Consider the following 15114-nt stretch of genomic DNA (forward strand, 5'->3'; position numbering starts at 1 on the left):
GAATTGTATTACATGAAGCTGTATGCTTTCATCTGATTGTAAATCACAAGAGGCCTCATTGTGACACAAGCCACAGCCCACAGTAAGGCACAAAGTGCAGAGCCACAGTACCCCAGTAGATCACTGAAGGTATTCTGCCTCAAGGAGCTCAGAGTTCCCCAGCTACATTTGGGGGAATGCAATCAGCACCACCCCATTAAAGGATATGGTATACTCTTTTGCTCTGGCTACCTCTTGCAGAAGACTGAGCCATTGTTCCACCTACTCTCTATCACCTTTCAGACACATTCTTCATTGAGGGGGAGAATCTCAGTAGCAGCCCCAGTGCTATAATTCCATCATACCCTGGCACTGAGCATGCAACAGGAAAGAGGAAGGCTCTGTTCCAACAGGTCACACAGGGAGTAGAGGCTCCTTAATCCCAGGCAGTGAGGAAGGGGAGGGATGGAGGATTCTTAGTCTCACACATAAATGTATTTATATCTTATATCTTAATTTTTATGTTCTTTAGATTGTACAGAAATAAAAAAAATCTATTCCTGGGTTTGTTAAATTAAGTTATACATGTTAAAAGTTCTTTAATTACAGTAAATACACATTAAAAACCTTCCTAAGCATGTCTTTACTTAATATGACAAAATCAGTGGGACCAGATTCCATGTTAAATCTATTTGGCTCGTTTGCTCACAGGACTATATTTTAAACACAAGCTAGATTTAGTTAAAATCAGTTAATACTGTGATAGCAAGTTATGAAATAAAATGAACCTGATATTTTTATCCCCAACTTCCTTTCCACTGTGATTTTTTTTAAAAAAAGGCAAAAGGCAAAATGATAGCCTAAAAATATTTGTCATGATATAAATAGTCTATCCTTGTTAAAATGCTGTATTACAGGCACAGTAAGTAGTTGATGTAGTTAAAAAGTAGTGAGTTATTGTGAAAACCGAGTGTTTGTGTGTGATTCTTTGACAGAATCAAAAGAGACAGAGGATTTGTAAGTTTCGGAATATTTTGTTAGTTCACACTGAAGCTGACCACTCCACTCCCATTTAGTTACCCAGAACAATCACATTTCCCAGCAGAGTTTACTCATTTGCAAGATAAAAGAAAGACATTTCTGCACATGCCCATAATATTCTTCACCACTGGGGGCAGCTATACATAAGACTGCATTCACTGAAACCAAAGCAACAGTCGGAGGAGCTTTCAGAATGACAGTATGCAGAAGTGAACAGAGCTTGTTCATTGTACAGTGTTATTCTGTTATTCTGTGCTCCAAAGCAGCTTCATAGCTGGATCGGGAGCTAACTACAATAACTGCTGTACTATGGAATATGGAGGTGTGAATTCAGATAGCTAATTGTTGCTTTGAGGAATCTATCATGCTTTCACATAAAGAGAGATTTTAAAAGCCAGGTTTCTAACTGTAAAGATGCAAAACCGTAATATCCATGAAGATCCTATTACCTAGGAAGAATCTGACATTTTGCTGTGAATGGTGTGTTGGGATTTATTTATTCTTGGAGTGTTCTACATGGCTGGCAAAGAATAATGTTCCAAAATCAGTCCATCTCCCGAGGGGTCCAATTTTTCTTCCTGGGTGTCAGCAAGCCCTGACTCACAACAGTGCAGCTGACAGGGACTGTCATGCTTGTGGCACCCTAACCAAAAACAAAAGACCTAAGGACGACCTTTGAACAACACAAAGGATGGGTATGTTTTTCATTTTTTTAAATATACAGTTTATAGCTTCTGCATAGACCCTGTTTTAATTGTTCTATAGACCTACCTTGATATGATTTAGGATCACAGTTTAAATAAATGTAATCAATAGACATTTTAACTATTTTACAATATTTATAAAGACATTTTTTAAATCTGAGTAAAAGAAAATAATGTGCAAAGTAGCTGTCAAGCTAGAAATTTTTTAAATGATTTTTAAAAGAAAGAGTCTTAGCATGATTTTTAAAATGACTGATCTTTTGGGGGGATAACTTTTCTAAGTTGTTTTTATTTCCAGGTTTCAATGTAATTAGGCTACTGAGCGGATCAGCTGTATCCCTGGTACTAGCCCCTACTGTATTACTGACAATGCTTTCTTCTGCTGAACGAGGATGCCCTAAGAGCTGTAGGTGTGAAGGAAAAATGGTATATTGTGAATCTCAGAAATTACAGGAGATACCCTTGACTATATCTGCTGGTTGTTTAGGTTTGTCCCTTCGCTATAACAGCCTCCAAAAACTAAAACATAATCAGTTTAAAGGTCTAAATCAGCTCACCTGGCTGTATCTAGACCATAACCACATCAGCAATATTGACGAAAATGCTTTCAATGGAATACGCAGACTAAAAGAGTTGATCCTGAGTTCCAACAGAATCGCCTTTTTTCTTAATAATACCTTCAGACCTGTGACAAATCTCCGTAACTTGGATCTGTCATACAATCAGCTGCAGTCTCTGGGATCTGAACAGTTCAGGGGCTTAAGGAAGCTGCTGAGTTTACATTTGCGATCCAATTCCCTAAGAACCATCCCTGTTCGAATATTCCAAGATTGTAGGAATCTTGAACTTCTGGACCTGGGTTACAATCGCATCCGAAGTTTAGCAAGGAATGTCTTTGCAGGCATGATCAGGCTGAAGGAGCTTCACCTGGAGCACAATCAGTTTTCTAAGCTCAACCTGGCACTTTTTCCAAGACTAGTCAGCCTTCAAAACCTTTATTTACAGTGGAATAAAATCAGTGTGATAGGACAAACTATGTCCTGGACCTGGAGCTCATTACAAAGGCTTGATTTATCTGGTAATGAAATAGAAGCTTTCAGTGGACCTAGTGTTTTTCAGTGTGTGCCCAATTTACAGCGCCTCAACCTGGATTCAAACAAGCTCACATTTATTGGTCAAGAAATTTTGGATTCTTGGATATCCCTCAATGATATCAGCCTTGCTGGGAATATATGGGAATGCAGCAGAAACATTTGCTCTCTGGTAAACTGGCTAAAAAGTTTTAAAGGACTGAGGGAAAATACAATTATCTGTGCCAGCCCCAAAGAGCTGCAAGGGGTGAATGTTATTGATGCAGTGAAAAACTACAGCATCTGTGGCAAAAGTACTACAGAGAGGTTTGAATTAGCAAGAGCTCCCCCAAAGCCAACATTTAAACCAAAACTCACCAGGCCTAAACATGACAGCAAGCCTCCTCTGCCCCCAACTATCGGAACCACCGAATCCAGCTCAGAACTCGAGCATGACACAGAACACATCTCCTTTCATAAAATAATAGCAGGGAGTGTGGCCCTTTTTTTGTCTGTGCTTGTGATCCTGCTGGTGATCTATGTGTCATGGAAGCGTTACCCAGCCAGTATGAAGCAGCTGCAGCAACACTCTCTCATGCGAAGGCACAGGAAAAAAAAACGACAGTCACTGAAGCAAATGACTCCAACCACACAGGAATTTTATGTAGATTATAAACCTACCAACACTGAAACCAGTGAGATGTTGCTGAATGGAACGGGACCCTGCACGTATAACAAATCAGGCTCCAGGGAATGTGAGGTATGAACCGTTGAGATAAAAAAAGCTTTTAAAAGCTGGGAAATAGTGGTGCTTTATTGAACTCTAGTGACTATAAAGGGAACGTGGGGGGGTTTTCACTCCTTTGGCACAGCACTTCCATGTCACTTTTTTGGTACATTCATAACACCGGTCATTTTACCCTCATACATAATCAACTCATTGAAATTTAAATACCACAAATAATATGAACCTTCAGCTCTATTGTACAGACCACCTACTGATTTCATTAAAATCTCACTTGTTTTCAAATAGAAAACTTCTTTCATAACTAATCCACCACATCTGCAGTGAGTGTGCCTCTGTTTGGGGAGAAAAATGACAACAATACAAAGAAAAATGTTTTGAAGTTCACTTTATGAATCAAAGACACATTGAATGAGCCAGGTACTATAGCTTCATATAAATTCTAGGAGTTGCTTGAGCTTAGAGATGGTGCAGGAACAGCCCTGAAAGAATGCTTGATTTTTGTGCCATGTAAAGCATGATCAAAAAGCCAATGCTAAGTAAAAGTTTCAGGAGACCAGTGTGTGTCACAGAAAGCTAAGGGGAGAGAAAAATCCAGGCTTAATAAAGAAAACAGAAAAGAATGTAGAATGCAGTTTACTGTACTATATGAAAATACAAAGAGTTTCTAGGGCTGATAACTACTAATAGAAATCTGTTCATGTGGCTTCATACAAAAGGTGCCAGTGTTTATCCCTTCTTACATCCAGTTGCCTTTCAGAAAGTAGTCAAAAGGCATTCATTAAACCAGGCGCAGAAATTCCTTATTGATGTAATTAGAGGAACTCAAATGTGCAGTAGCAAATGCAAGACCACTTCCTGCACACATTTGTTTGGGTGCTTATTAGAAATTCTCTTTTCAAGACTGTCAAAGACATTAATGTGGTTAATCAAACCATTAAATCTGTCATTTTCTTCATTTTTTTATTTGTGGTCTGTGCTCATTAGAGTATCTGGATGTGCTTTGCATACCACCCATGTTATAGCTAAATGAAGCTTCAAGTATTTAGAAAGCCAATCAGGGTACATTTTAGAAACACCACAGCAACTGGAAAGAGCTGATAATGAAAACTGGTTATTCTCTAACCAGAGGAAAAATGCATGTAAATGATCTTTAAAAAAAATGACAAATGATTTTTATCATCATAACCCTGCTGACATTACAAGAATTCATAGATATTAATTTTTAATGTGAAGTCATTCATCAGTATGTTTCTGGACCAATCCAGATGGCTATTTGTAATCTGGATCACTGTCCCTCTCCCTCAAAGTCATTGACAAAACTGTATTGATTGCAAAATATACCATCACCCATATATTAAAATAAGTTATAACCCTAACATATTAGACAAAGGATCTTTTAAACTCTCTTCTTTCTCATTTTTCAAATACAACAGCATCATTAAAGAAGCTAATCAGTAATTTCATTATCTCTATTTTGTAACTTGATTTGGCTTAGTAAATTGCACGTCTTTGACCACTTGGGAGGGAATGTTTCTACAGCGCAGTTTCACTGCAGCAGATTAGAAAAAGCAAAATCTTTTAACAGGGTGTTCTTGTGGATTCTTTGCTTACTGGGGAAAAATAATCCAAACAAATCACCTTGAACTATACTGGATATCATGAAACAAGGTCAGAACGCATCATTTAAACAGCACTAATGCACTTAAGCTCATTTTAGTGTAGTAAAATTATTTTCCTTTTTAAGGTCTATAAACAGAAAATAATAGAGAGTGGATTATTCATAAAAAAACTGAACCATGTACCATGTAATTCTGGTACCATATGTTTACTGAGTGCAAAGAGTCTTCGATTCCAACATGATTAATAATGCAGGTGCTTGGTGCACTTTGAACTGTACTGCTGAAAATAATGTAATTTTTCCAACTTGTAGTTTTGAAATATATATAAAATGTCAGTAAAATGAACACATCTAAATCCATTAAAGAACTATATTTTCTACAAGCAAACCTTGCCTATGACTGAAATGAAGGATTAGGGTTTGCCAGAAAGACAGGATTAAAAGGCATGCACTTTTTGGCTTCACCAGTGCCTGAAATGGTGACTAACACTATATGCAGCCAAACAGAAAAAAATGCATTTACCAAAAAACAAAAGGATAAAGAACGCTATTTTGGGGTGATTCATATACTTAGAAAAATCTATTTTATACAAACTAATCCAGGATCATTTCTATATAAAAATATTCAGTACATGTTCTAAGTAACTTTGTGTCCTCAGTGAAATATGATGTTAAATATGTTTAAAATATTTTATAAGGTTGACTTTAAAAATGTGTCAAGTTTTTTAATGCCTCAATCTGACCATATATGAAGAAAATACTAAATAGAAAACAATCTACAATCTCTTCCAGGGGAAAATACATGTAAAAACAAACTGCATTTTTTAAAATCCAGGTGTGTGTCGGTGTGAAAGAAAGACAGGCACAAAACTGAGGCCAACTATGGAGTCTCTTCAAATACCAGCCACTGAAACCATTATTACTAAATTCTTCAGCGTAGATGGTTAAGATAATAATGAAAATTCAACATGTTTATATTAAAGTATAGACATGATTAGAAAGGCAATTTAGTCAATTATTATATGAAAGATGCCTAATAGTTTATATTTACATTTTCACATATTTTCAGTGGTAAACACAGATGGATGGGTAATTATCACTACAGTTATTTGATAAAGAAACTGCTGGCTCACTGTGCAGAACATAAAGGCCTGTGCCAACAATCCCCAACTGAACAGCTTAAGAGGGCTGAGTTGAATAATGGTTATTAAATCCAGTTGTGGTGACTACGGGTTATAAAAAGGTTTACTCTAGCCTCAAACCATGTTATCTACAGATTAAAAATACCATGTTTGAATCTAGGTAGAGTCCTAGGTTGACCAAATCGTGTTACCATTTAGCTACACAATTTAACAACTGTGTTAAAACCAGTCGTTTTGGCTGTCTATACCGCACAGTCCTGGTGTCGCAAATCCTAACCGTTTTGATTTCCAGTCCTATAGGGTAAATTCCACTGAACTACAGTAAGTTTTGGTTAAAAAGACTCTCCTTTCCTGAAAAACAGGTGGAGGTTTTTTAAGTTTTCAGGATCATACGGTTCTTCTCATGCTTCCTCAAATATGAGCAAATAACTCTGATCCTGGCCCAGATTTTGCTTTACGTAGGGCAACTTTGTGCCACTCTGTCATAAAGCTACCTTAAACCGTGCAACTGGAGAATTTCTGTTATGCAGAGAAATCAACAGGTGTTGTACAGCAGCCATAGTCCCTTTTATGCCACCCCACCAGATTGCCAGTGTATAGGCATGACTGGAGGAAGTGGGTGTGGACAGGATACCCTTATGTGCCAGTGATCTCCAGGTACCCTTATTTACACCTTGGACTTGAGTAGTGTCAGGACACTCCAGAAATAGAGGAGGGCCAAGGTGGCTTGAAGCCAGTGATGCCTTCTCCTATTCCTCCTCCAAAAGACTGCTCCTTGATCACAGATCGGAACCTGAGGCCCTTCATTCCAGATATAATCTGCTATATCCCTGGGTATGTCTACACTTAAAACACTACGGGGGAACAGCTGCACCTGCACCACTTCAATATAAAAAGAACAGGAGAACTTGTGTCACCTTAAAGACTAACACATTTATTAGAGCATAAACTTTCGTGGGCTACAGCCCACTTCATCGGATGCATAGAATGGAACATATAGTAAGAAGAAATATATATACATACAGATAAGTTGCCATATGGAAGTTGCCATACAAACTGCTAGAGGCTAATTAGTTAAGATGAGCTATTAGCAGCAGGAGAAAAAAAACTTTTGTAGTGATAATCAAGATGGCCCATTTAGACAGTTGACAAGAAGGTGTGAGGATACTTAACATAGGGAAATAGATTCAAAATGTGTAATGGTCGAGCCACTCCCAGTCTCTGTTCAAACCCAAGTTAATGGTATCTAGTTTGCATATTAATTCAAGCTCAGCAGTTTCTCATTGGAATCTGTTTTTGAAGCTTTTCTGTTGCAAAATTGCCATCCTTAAATCTTTTACTGAGTGGCCAGAGAGGTTGAAGTGTTCTTCTACTGGTTTTTGAATGTTATGATTCCTGATGTCAGATTTGTGTCTATTTATTCCTTTGTGTAGAGACTGTCCGGTTTGGCCAATGTACATGGCAGAGGGGCATTGCTGGCACATGATGGCATATATCACATTGGTAGATGTGCAGGTGAACGAGCCCCTGATGGCGTGGCTAATGTTATTAGGTCCTATGATGGTGTCACTTGAATAAATATGTGGACAGAGTTGGCATCAGCTTTGTTGCAAGGATAGGTTCCTGGGTTAGTGTTTTTGTTGTGTGGTGTGTGGTTGCTGGAGAGTATTTGCTTCAGGTTAGAGGGCTGTCTGTAAGCGAGGACTGGTCTGTCTTCCAAGATCTGTGAGAGTGAGGAATCATTTTTCAGGATAGGTTGTAAATCTTTCATGATGCACTGGAGAGGTTTTAGTTGGGGGCTGAAGGTTACAGCTAGTGGTGTTCTGTTATTTTCTTTGTTGGGCCTGCCCTGTAGTTGGTGACTTCTGGGTACTCTTCTCTCAACTTCAATCTGTTTTTTCACTTCAGCAGGTGGGTATTGTAGTTTTAAGAATGCTTGATAGAGATCTTGTAGGTGTTTTTCTCTGTCTGAGGGATTGGAGCAAATGTGGTTGTATCTTAGAGCGTGGCTGTAGACAATGGATCGTGTGGTGTGTCCTGGATGGAAGCTGCAGGCATGTAGGTATATAGACACTATATACCTATATAGACACTACTTATGCCAACAAGAGGGATTCTCCTATCAGCATAGGTACCCCCACTTCCCCAATTCTTCCATTGAGCTAGCACTGTCTACATGAGGATTTAGGTCAGTATAACTATGTTTCCGGGGGGTGGATTTTTCACACACCCGTGAGTCATAGCTATATGAAGTAATCTCCTAGTGTAGGCCAGGCCCCTGTCTACTGGTTTTTTATTCTCTTTTGATCTGTATTTGTATTTTATATTTTTAAAAAGTTATATGAACAGAAGCAAGCACAAAATCAGCACCCCAGAAACCCTAAACAGAGCTGGTGAATAACTGATTTTTCAGTTCAGCCAGCAAACTGAAAAAATCAGGAGAAAATATTTGGTTTAGTTCCAAAAATGTTTAGATTTTCTCACAAATTTGAAAAGTCTATTTCAGGCCAGCAAAGTGTAAGAGAGTGAAAGTGGGAGCACATTTCCCCCTTTACAACCTTTAGCCCAGTGGTTAGGCACTTGCCAGGGATGTAGAACACCCAGGTTTCAATCTCCAGTCCGGAGCAAGACTTGAATTTAGATTCAAATCTTTTCTTTGCCTGATTCAGAGGAGTGATTTGAATCCACATCTCCTACCTCCTAGATAAGTTACTGAATTATCAGGCTGAAGAGGCATTCTCTCTCTCTTTGGCACACTGAACATTTAAGTATTTTTTTCAATGTGGAACAGTTTCAACAGGAGAGACTGAGCAGAATAGCCTATATTATAGCCTGGTAGTTAGGATGCTCACCTGGCAGGAGGGAGATCTGAGTTCAAGTTCCAGCTCCACTGAATATTTAAGTTTTTATACTCAGAAGTGGAACAGTTTCCAAAAATAGAGACTGAGAGCAACTCATCCCAGCACAGCTTTTCACCTGGTGGTTAGGTCACCTACCTAGGAGGGAGGAGCTATGAGTTTAAGTGCCTGATCCAGAGCAGGAATTCAAACCTTGGTCTCCCACAACCCAGGCAAGGACTCTAAACATTGGGCTAAAGGTAATAAAGGAAGGGAGAGGCGGACACAGTTTCCTGGCTCTGTGACCTGGTGAAGTCCAATATAAAAATGTAATTTAAAAAAATGTACTGCATAACTTTCCTGAAAAGGCAATTGGATATTTTGACATAGTTTACTACATTCTAATGGTCTGCATAAAAGTTAGCCACCCAACTCTAGATAAATATTCTTTCAGCTGAATTTGTGTGGAACCACAGTGACATCCAGTGGGTGATTAGATTAATCACAGATGTCTCTCTATTTCAGTTCACACTCATGTTTTGGCTTTAAATTTGTCTTGTGCTATACATCATAATAGTAGAATACAGTTCCCTTCCAACTCTGTATTATGCTAAGTATTCAACTGCACTGCAATCACATTTATTTCACATTTCTGCATGAGTCTTAATCTAAATTAATTCAGTGAGTGAATGAAGAAAGTGGCAGCAGTATAAAAATGCTGGCAAGAAATGTGCAGGGCTGTAATTGTTATTACATCACTAGCAGCTAATGAAAGGTTCATATAATATAAGAAATACAAGGTGCAGGCAAGAATTAAATTATTATTATTATATATTTATAAAGCACTATTAACTAACATCAAGATATGATATAAAATAAACTCAAAACATAGAAGTACATTCAACATCAAGAAAGAAGAGAAATATTTTAAATGCAATTTTAAAATATTGAAACACTTGATCAGATATCAAAGGGGAGGACATTCAACCACCTTGAGGCCAAATTAGAAAAAGCCCAGTCCCTGGAAAATGTACATGCTAGAGAAAGCACAACAAACCAATTATCTGACCAGGAGTGTAAAACCCATCCAGTAAGATAAACCTGAATTGAATTCACAAAAACTAACTTAAAGGTATGAGAGTGACAAGGTGGGTGAGGCAATACTTTCTTTTGTTAGAGCTCTGTGAGGCTTGAAAGCTTGTTTCTTCCATCAAGAGAAGTTGGTCTAATAAAAGAAAGTATTAACTCACCCACCTTGTCTCTCTGAAATCCTGGGGCCAACATGTCTACAACAACACTATTAACCAAGGGATTTAAGACTTATTCACTAGACTAATGCTTTGCTTGTCAGTCAATGGATATCAAGTAGCTTTGAAATCATTAACTATTTAGCCTAACCAAACACTTACTAGCCCTAGCCAACACTGAACTGCAGCAATCTCTGGAGTGGAGAGCAGCAGTTGTTTAATAAAACTCATAGCAACTCTATCCAAAAAGTAGAAGTAGTTTTTTAACAAGTGGATCAAACAAGTGGCCTACTGAAGTCAGTGAAAGGGTTTGACACTGACTTCAATGTGGCCCAATCTTTCACCCAGTGTGTCCAATTGAAACTGCAGGAAGAATGTAAGTAAACCGAATTCTGAAACAAATTATCTGAGGTTGAATTTAGCCAGGACACCAGTCTCACTACCTATACTGGAAAATACTACAAGCTCTTTAATTGCCAGATGGAGTCAATGGCTTTGACTTTCCACCTCATCTGAAAGATGGCAACTTTAGAGTACAGTGTCCCTTAATCTACTTGAATATTCATTTAACTATGACTCAGGAGGAACATAGAAAACTGTGATGACAAGTATGTACTCAGATGTTTGTCTTCAGGTGTCCCATTACATTGGTGATTTCATGCCTTGATTTTTCTCCCATCTCACCTTGCAAGATTTGATGTTATCACAGAAAAAAATTATATGGGTAAAGATTTAAATTTTCTCCTCAGGCTAACCGGTAGCCAATCTAACTGGTGGCATAATGGCATGACATGAGGACAATAGGGTGCAGAAAAGTTTCGTCACATGACTATTCCGAAGGGCTTATAAACAGGAAATACATGAATTAAAGATACTCTGGCAGTAGCTCTACAGAGAGATGACCAGCTGTGGACCAATATTTTAACTAACAGTGCAATTAGAAAATTTCACATCTTAGAAACTAGCACACCTTGTTAAAGCAATGAGCATGTAGCAGTCACCATTATTAAGTCAGCATTTTCTAACAGTTATGTCTCTTGGCATATGGCAGCATTTCCTATATTTGTAATAGGTTATAACTGTGGTATAGTCAATACCATGGTGTGGCAACTGTTGGTAAATTTTTAATGGCTGCTAGTGTAGGTGCCACCATGTAATATTAGTTGAAGAGGGGAGTGCTCAAGAGTGGGAATGTGTGAGTCCTGTAGTTATAATAAAGGGTTGTGGGTACATGTCCCATTTCCCCAGTGGTTACACATATGCTAAAAGGGGGGCAAGATTAAGTAAAAAGTGCTTAAGTTCTTACTCAGAGAAAAAAGATTTGTGCATTTCCAAAAATATTTATATATTTAGATTTTTTTAATATTCCCATCTAGTGCTCTGAGCATATATAAACCTTGGTACCAATCTTTTACCCATTTTTACCTTACATCTGCCTTCAGCGTGGATAAGAGTTATTTTCTGGAGATGTTACAGGTATCTGCATGGAAATCTGGGTATGAATTGATCTGTGAACAATTCAAACTTTTTGCGTTGACTATTTTGTTACCTCCCGCATAATGGTTTTTAGTACTTCTTGCATTGATGTCATGCTGCTAGTTATGATGAATCAGTGAGGATATAATATTATATATACCCAGCAGTGCTGAGTTTCAGAGGTATTAATTCTGCTGTTAATGTCAAAGTGGCAGGCTGTCAGCTCCCGTGTATGGGTATGACAAGGATCCTCCATGAAAAGAGCTTTTGAAGTACTTCTGTGATTCTTCCTTAACCACCTATGCCACAATTAATGCTGGGTAAATCTCCCACTGACTTTCAGTTGGAGTTGAGCATCTAACTGCCCTTTGTGTCTAAAAATCTTCCCAGAAAAGTTTGAATTTGGTTGGTGTTTAAACTCCTCCACAAGATGGGATTCTTTGCTCTGACAGTCTATATAAGGCCCATCTAAGCAAGGCTACCTTGCTGAAGGCTTTGGCAAGTCTATCAGAGGTGAGGGACAACAGTTATATCTCAGTGGAATAGATGGCAGAGTGGAAGTCTTCGCTGTATTAAGTGCTTAACATTACATTTCCAAAAAAAAAAAAATTAACGTAGATAAGAGCCTCTGCTTTTTCCCTGTCCCTTCACCTACTTCTTTGTACCACTCCTCCAAACTTCACTCAATCCCTCGCACTCCATTAATGTCCTGCTGGTTCCTGTACTTCCTTCATCCCACCCTCCATGCCCTGCCAGTGTTCTCTTCCCATGCATCCAATTCTTCCCCTAACCATTTCTAGGCTGAGCCAGAAATAGTTATGAATTTCAAGTAAATGTTCAGGACACCATGGCAAGGTCCTCATCTCCGTACAATCATAGTTCCATTGAAATCTATTTATACCAGCATTTCTGATTTTTACTAGTCTTCCTAGAAACTCTAAGAACATAAGAATGGCCAAACTGGGTCGGACCAATGGGCTATCTATCCCAGGTTCTTGTCTTCTAGTTTGGGATGAGATGCAGCAAAATTTCAGGAAAATTGGTTGCTTTTTGGTGGAGGAGGAAAGTGGTTGAAAATAGGATGTATAAAGAGTGGCTACTGATGATTCTCTCTATATATTTAAAGTAACTGAGCTTATTTGAGCCTTAGAAAAAAGTTTTATTGGGGCTTGGTTTGAGTGTTTGACAAAGGTTCAGAAGTTCTTATTTTAACCAAGCTAGTTAGTCCACTATTAATTGCTATCGTATCATACTCACCCAAAACATTTAGTGATTATTTGAGAACAGGCTTTTTCCTCTCTCTAAGGTGTATCAAGTTCAGTTTAATATTCCAGCATATTAGATTTTTACTGAAAATCACAGAATGTTACTCAGAGTATAATATCCTTCCACATAACAGTGTTCTAGAAATATAGTAATATATGAGTCACTAGGTTCTATTCTGCATTACCTTATACCAACCAGCTTCTTCTCATTCACACTGTAGTATACTGAATACAAATACATACCATATATTAGCAATTCACCATTCACAGATTAGGGTCACATATTGCAGCTGTGATTCACACTGCAATATACTGTCTTCCAATTTCATAACACCAGAGAGATTCATAATATACAGTACTGAGTAGGAACTGTGGAGCCAGTCCTTAATTGCCTCTACAGCTGTGATTAACTAGTTTCTTATTTTTTATTATTTCTCTATTTGAATTCAGATTCAATATTAAGTGCAAGATCACACTTGACAGTTATTTCTAAGCTACAATGTCAACATTATATTGGGCATGCAGCAAAATCTACCTGGTAGTATTAATAATACTGTACATTGCTATTGCCACATAGTTTATTTGCCCTTGTTTAAAAAACACTTCCCCTTCACAAATCTATGATTTTGGATAGTAAGTTTCTATCTACCTAAATCAAAATGACCACATAAAAATATGTTTTGTAATGAATAGCTATAAGAACATATGATAAAAGCATATGTGTTTCCTTTAAATAGAGTCCCACATTAAGGCTTTACAAATTCTAAATCTTCATTATTGGTTTAACGTTCTCAACAACAGAATGTCAAAAATAAAAATCGAGCTGCTATAGAGGAGCAGTTAGCTCTGTGAAGCAGTATGCATTTGATATTTTCTAGTAAAGCTTTTTCCAAACATTCATTTTATAGCTTAAGGAAATCTAAACACAAATACAGTCTCTCAACATTCTGAATTTCTATAACTAATGTCATTGGTGAACATGAAGTTATTTTTAAATAATAAACTATTGCCCAGTTGACCAGAAGGTGGTGACTTTGTAGTGAGAAAGGTAACTGTGAACTGCATGTCCTTAAATCATCTGTAGCATAAACCAGCAGTATTCTGTTGGGGATGTGTTTATGAATGTTTTAATAAGAACACAATCACAGAAATCTCTCTGTTGTAAAATGGAAGCTGTCTTTTCTTCACCTACTACAATATATAAATCAGATGGTCCATTTACAATAGGAATAATCTTTTTATGGCAGTGTAAAACAATTTTAATAGTAGGTTGAATAATCAAACTTGAGACTATGTTTTATTTGGATTTTAATAGTATTTTGAATTAAAGCCACTCCATATCAGAAACTCTACATAAAAATCACTGGTTTCTTTCCCCAATCCCATAGAACTAGTGATTTGTATGGTTTGGTTTCATGTATAAACTGACATGGCAAATACTAAATTTAACAAAGCCAATTTCTTTTAAAGCCTCATCACACTAATTACATCCATCTAGTGTGTAAAATACATTTTGTCAGTAAAGAACAGAGGACTTCAATTAAATTTAAATCCTTATTGAGCACTATAACCTTAGTGGCTCCAAGTCATTAATGAGGTGGTAAAAGAAAATGCTCCCAGATACAGACTCTGTACTGAGAAATCATTACAAGTATTCATCATTTCCATTTAGTCCATATGCTTAAGAAATTAGCCTATATTCATTGCAATACCCTGTTTATCAAAAAAAGGAAGAAGATACAAAAATACAAGCTTCCCTAAATGTATAGAAAACACTTTCCAAGAGAGGCTGCCTTTCCCTATCCCCCAGGACTCCCAAAATATCTAATGTGGCATTCGGTCTGACTGCTAGCTGTCTGGTATGGTGGCGTTGATTAAAACTCAGACATCCACTGCATGGAGCTTACTGCAGCCTGCCATCAAGCAACATTATTTAAACATTTGTTTGAAGCTGAAGTCAGTCACAGCTGCTAAATTTGTGAAACAC

The 15114-nt window shown here is 37.6% G+C and overlaps 2 protein-coding genes across 2 annotated transcripts in view; one reads left to right on the forward strand and one right to left on the reverse strand.

The window, feature by feature from the left end:
- The window catches only part of CTNNA3 (catenin alpha 3), a 917365-nt gene that overhangs the window by 512812 nt on the left and 389439 nt on the right, over nt 1-15114 (reverse strand). The gene's annotated exons all lie outside the window — the stretch shown is intronic.
- Nucleotides 1207-15114, forward strand: part of LRRTM3 (leucine rich repeat transmembrane neuronal 3) — a 138166-nt gene continuing 124258 nt past the window's right edge. The window contains exons 1-2 of the mRNA XM_073353444.1: nt 1207-1715; nt 2023-3554. Of these exons, the coding sequence (XP_073209545.1) occupies nt 1712-1715; nt 2023-3554 (1536 nt within the window). The 5' untranslated portion in view covers nt 1207-1711. The remainder of the gene's footprint in view (nt 1716-2022; nt 3555-15114) is intronic.

Source organism: Lepidochelys kempii, chromosome 7 (genome assembly GCF_965140285.1).
Source record: "Lepidochelys kempii isolate rLepKem1 chromosome 7, rLepKem1.hap1, whole genome shotgun sequence".
NCBI classification, from domain to species: domain Eukaryota; kingdom Metazoa; phylum Chordata; order Testudines; family Cheloniidae; genus Lepidochelys; species Lepidochelys kempii.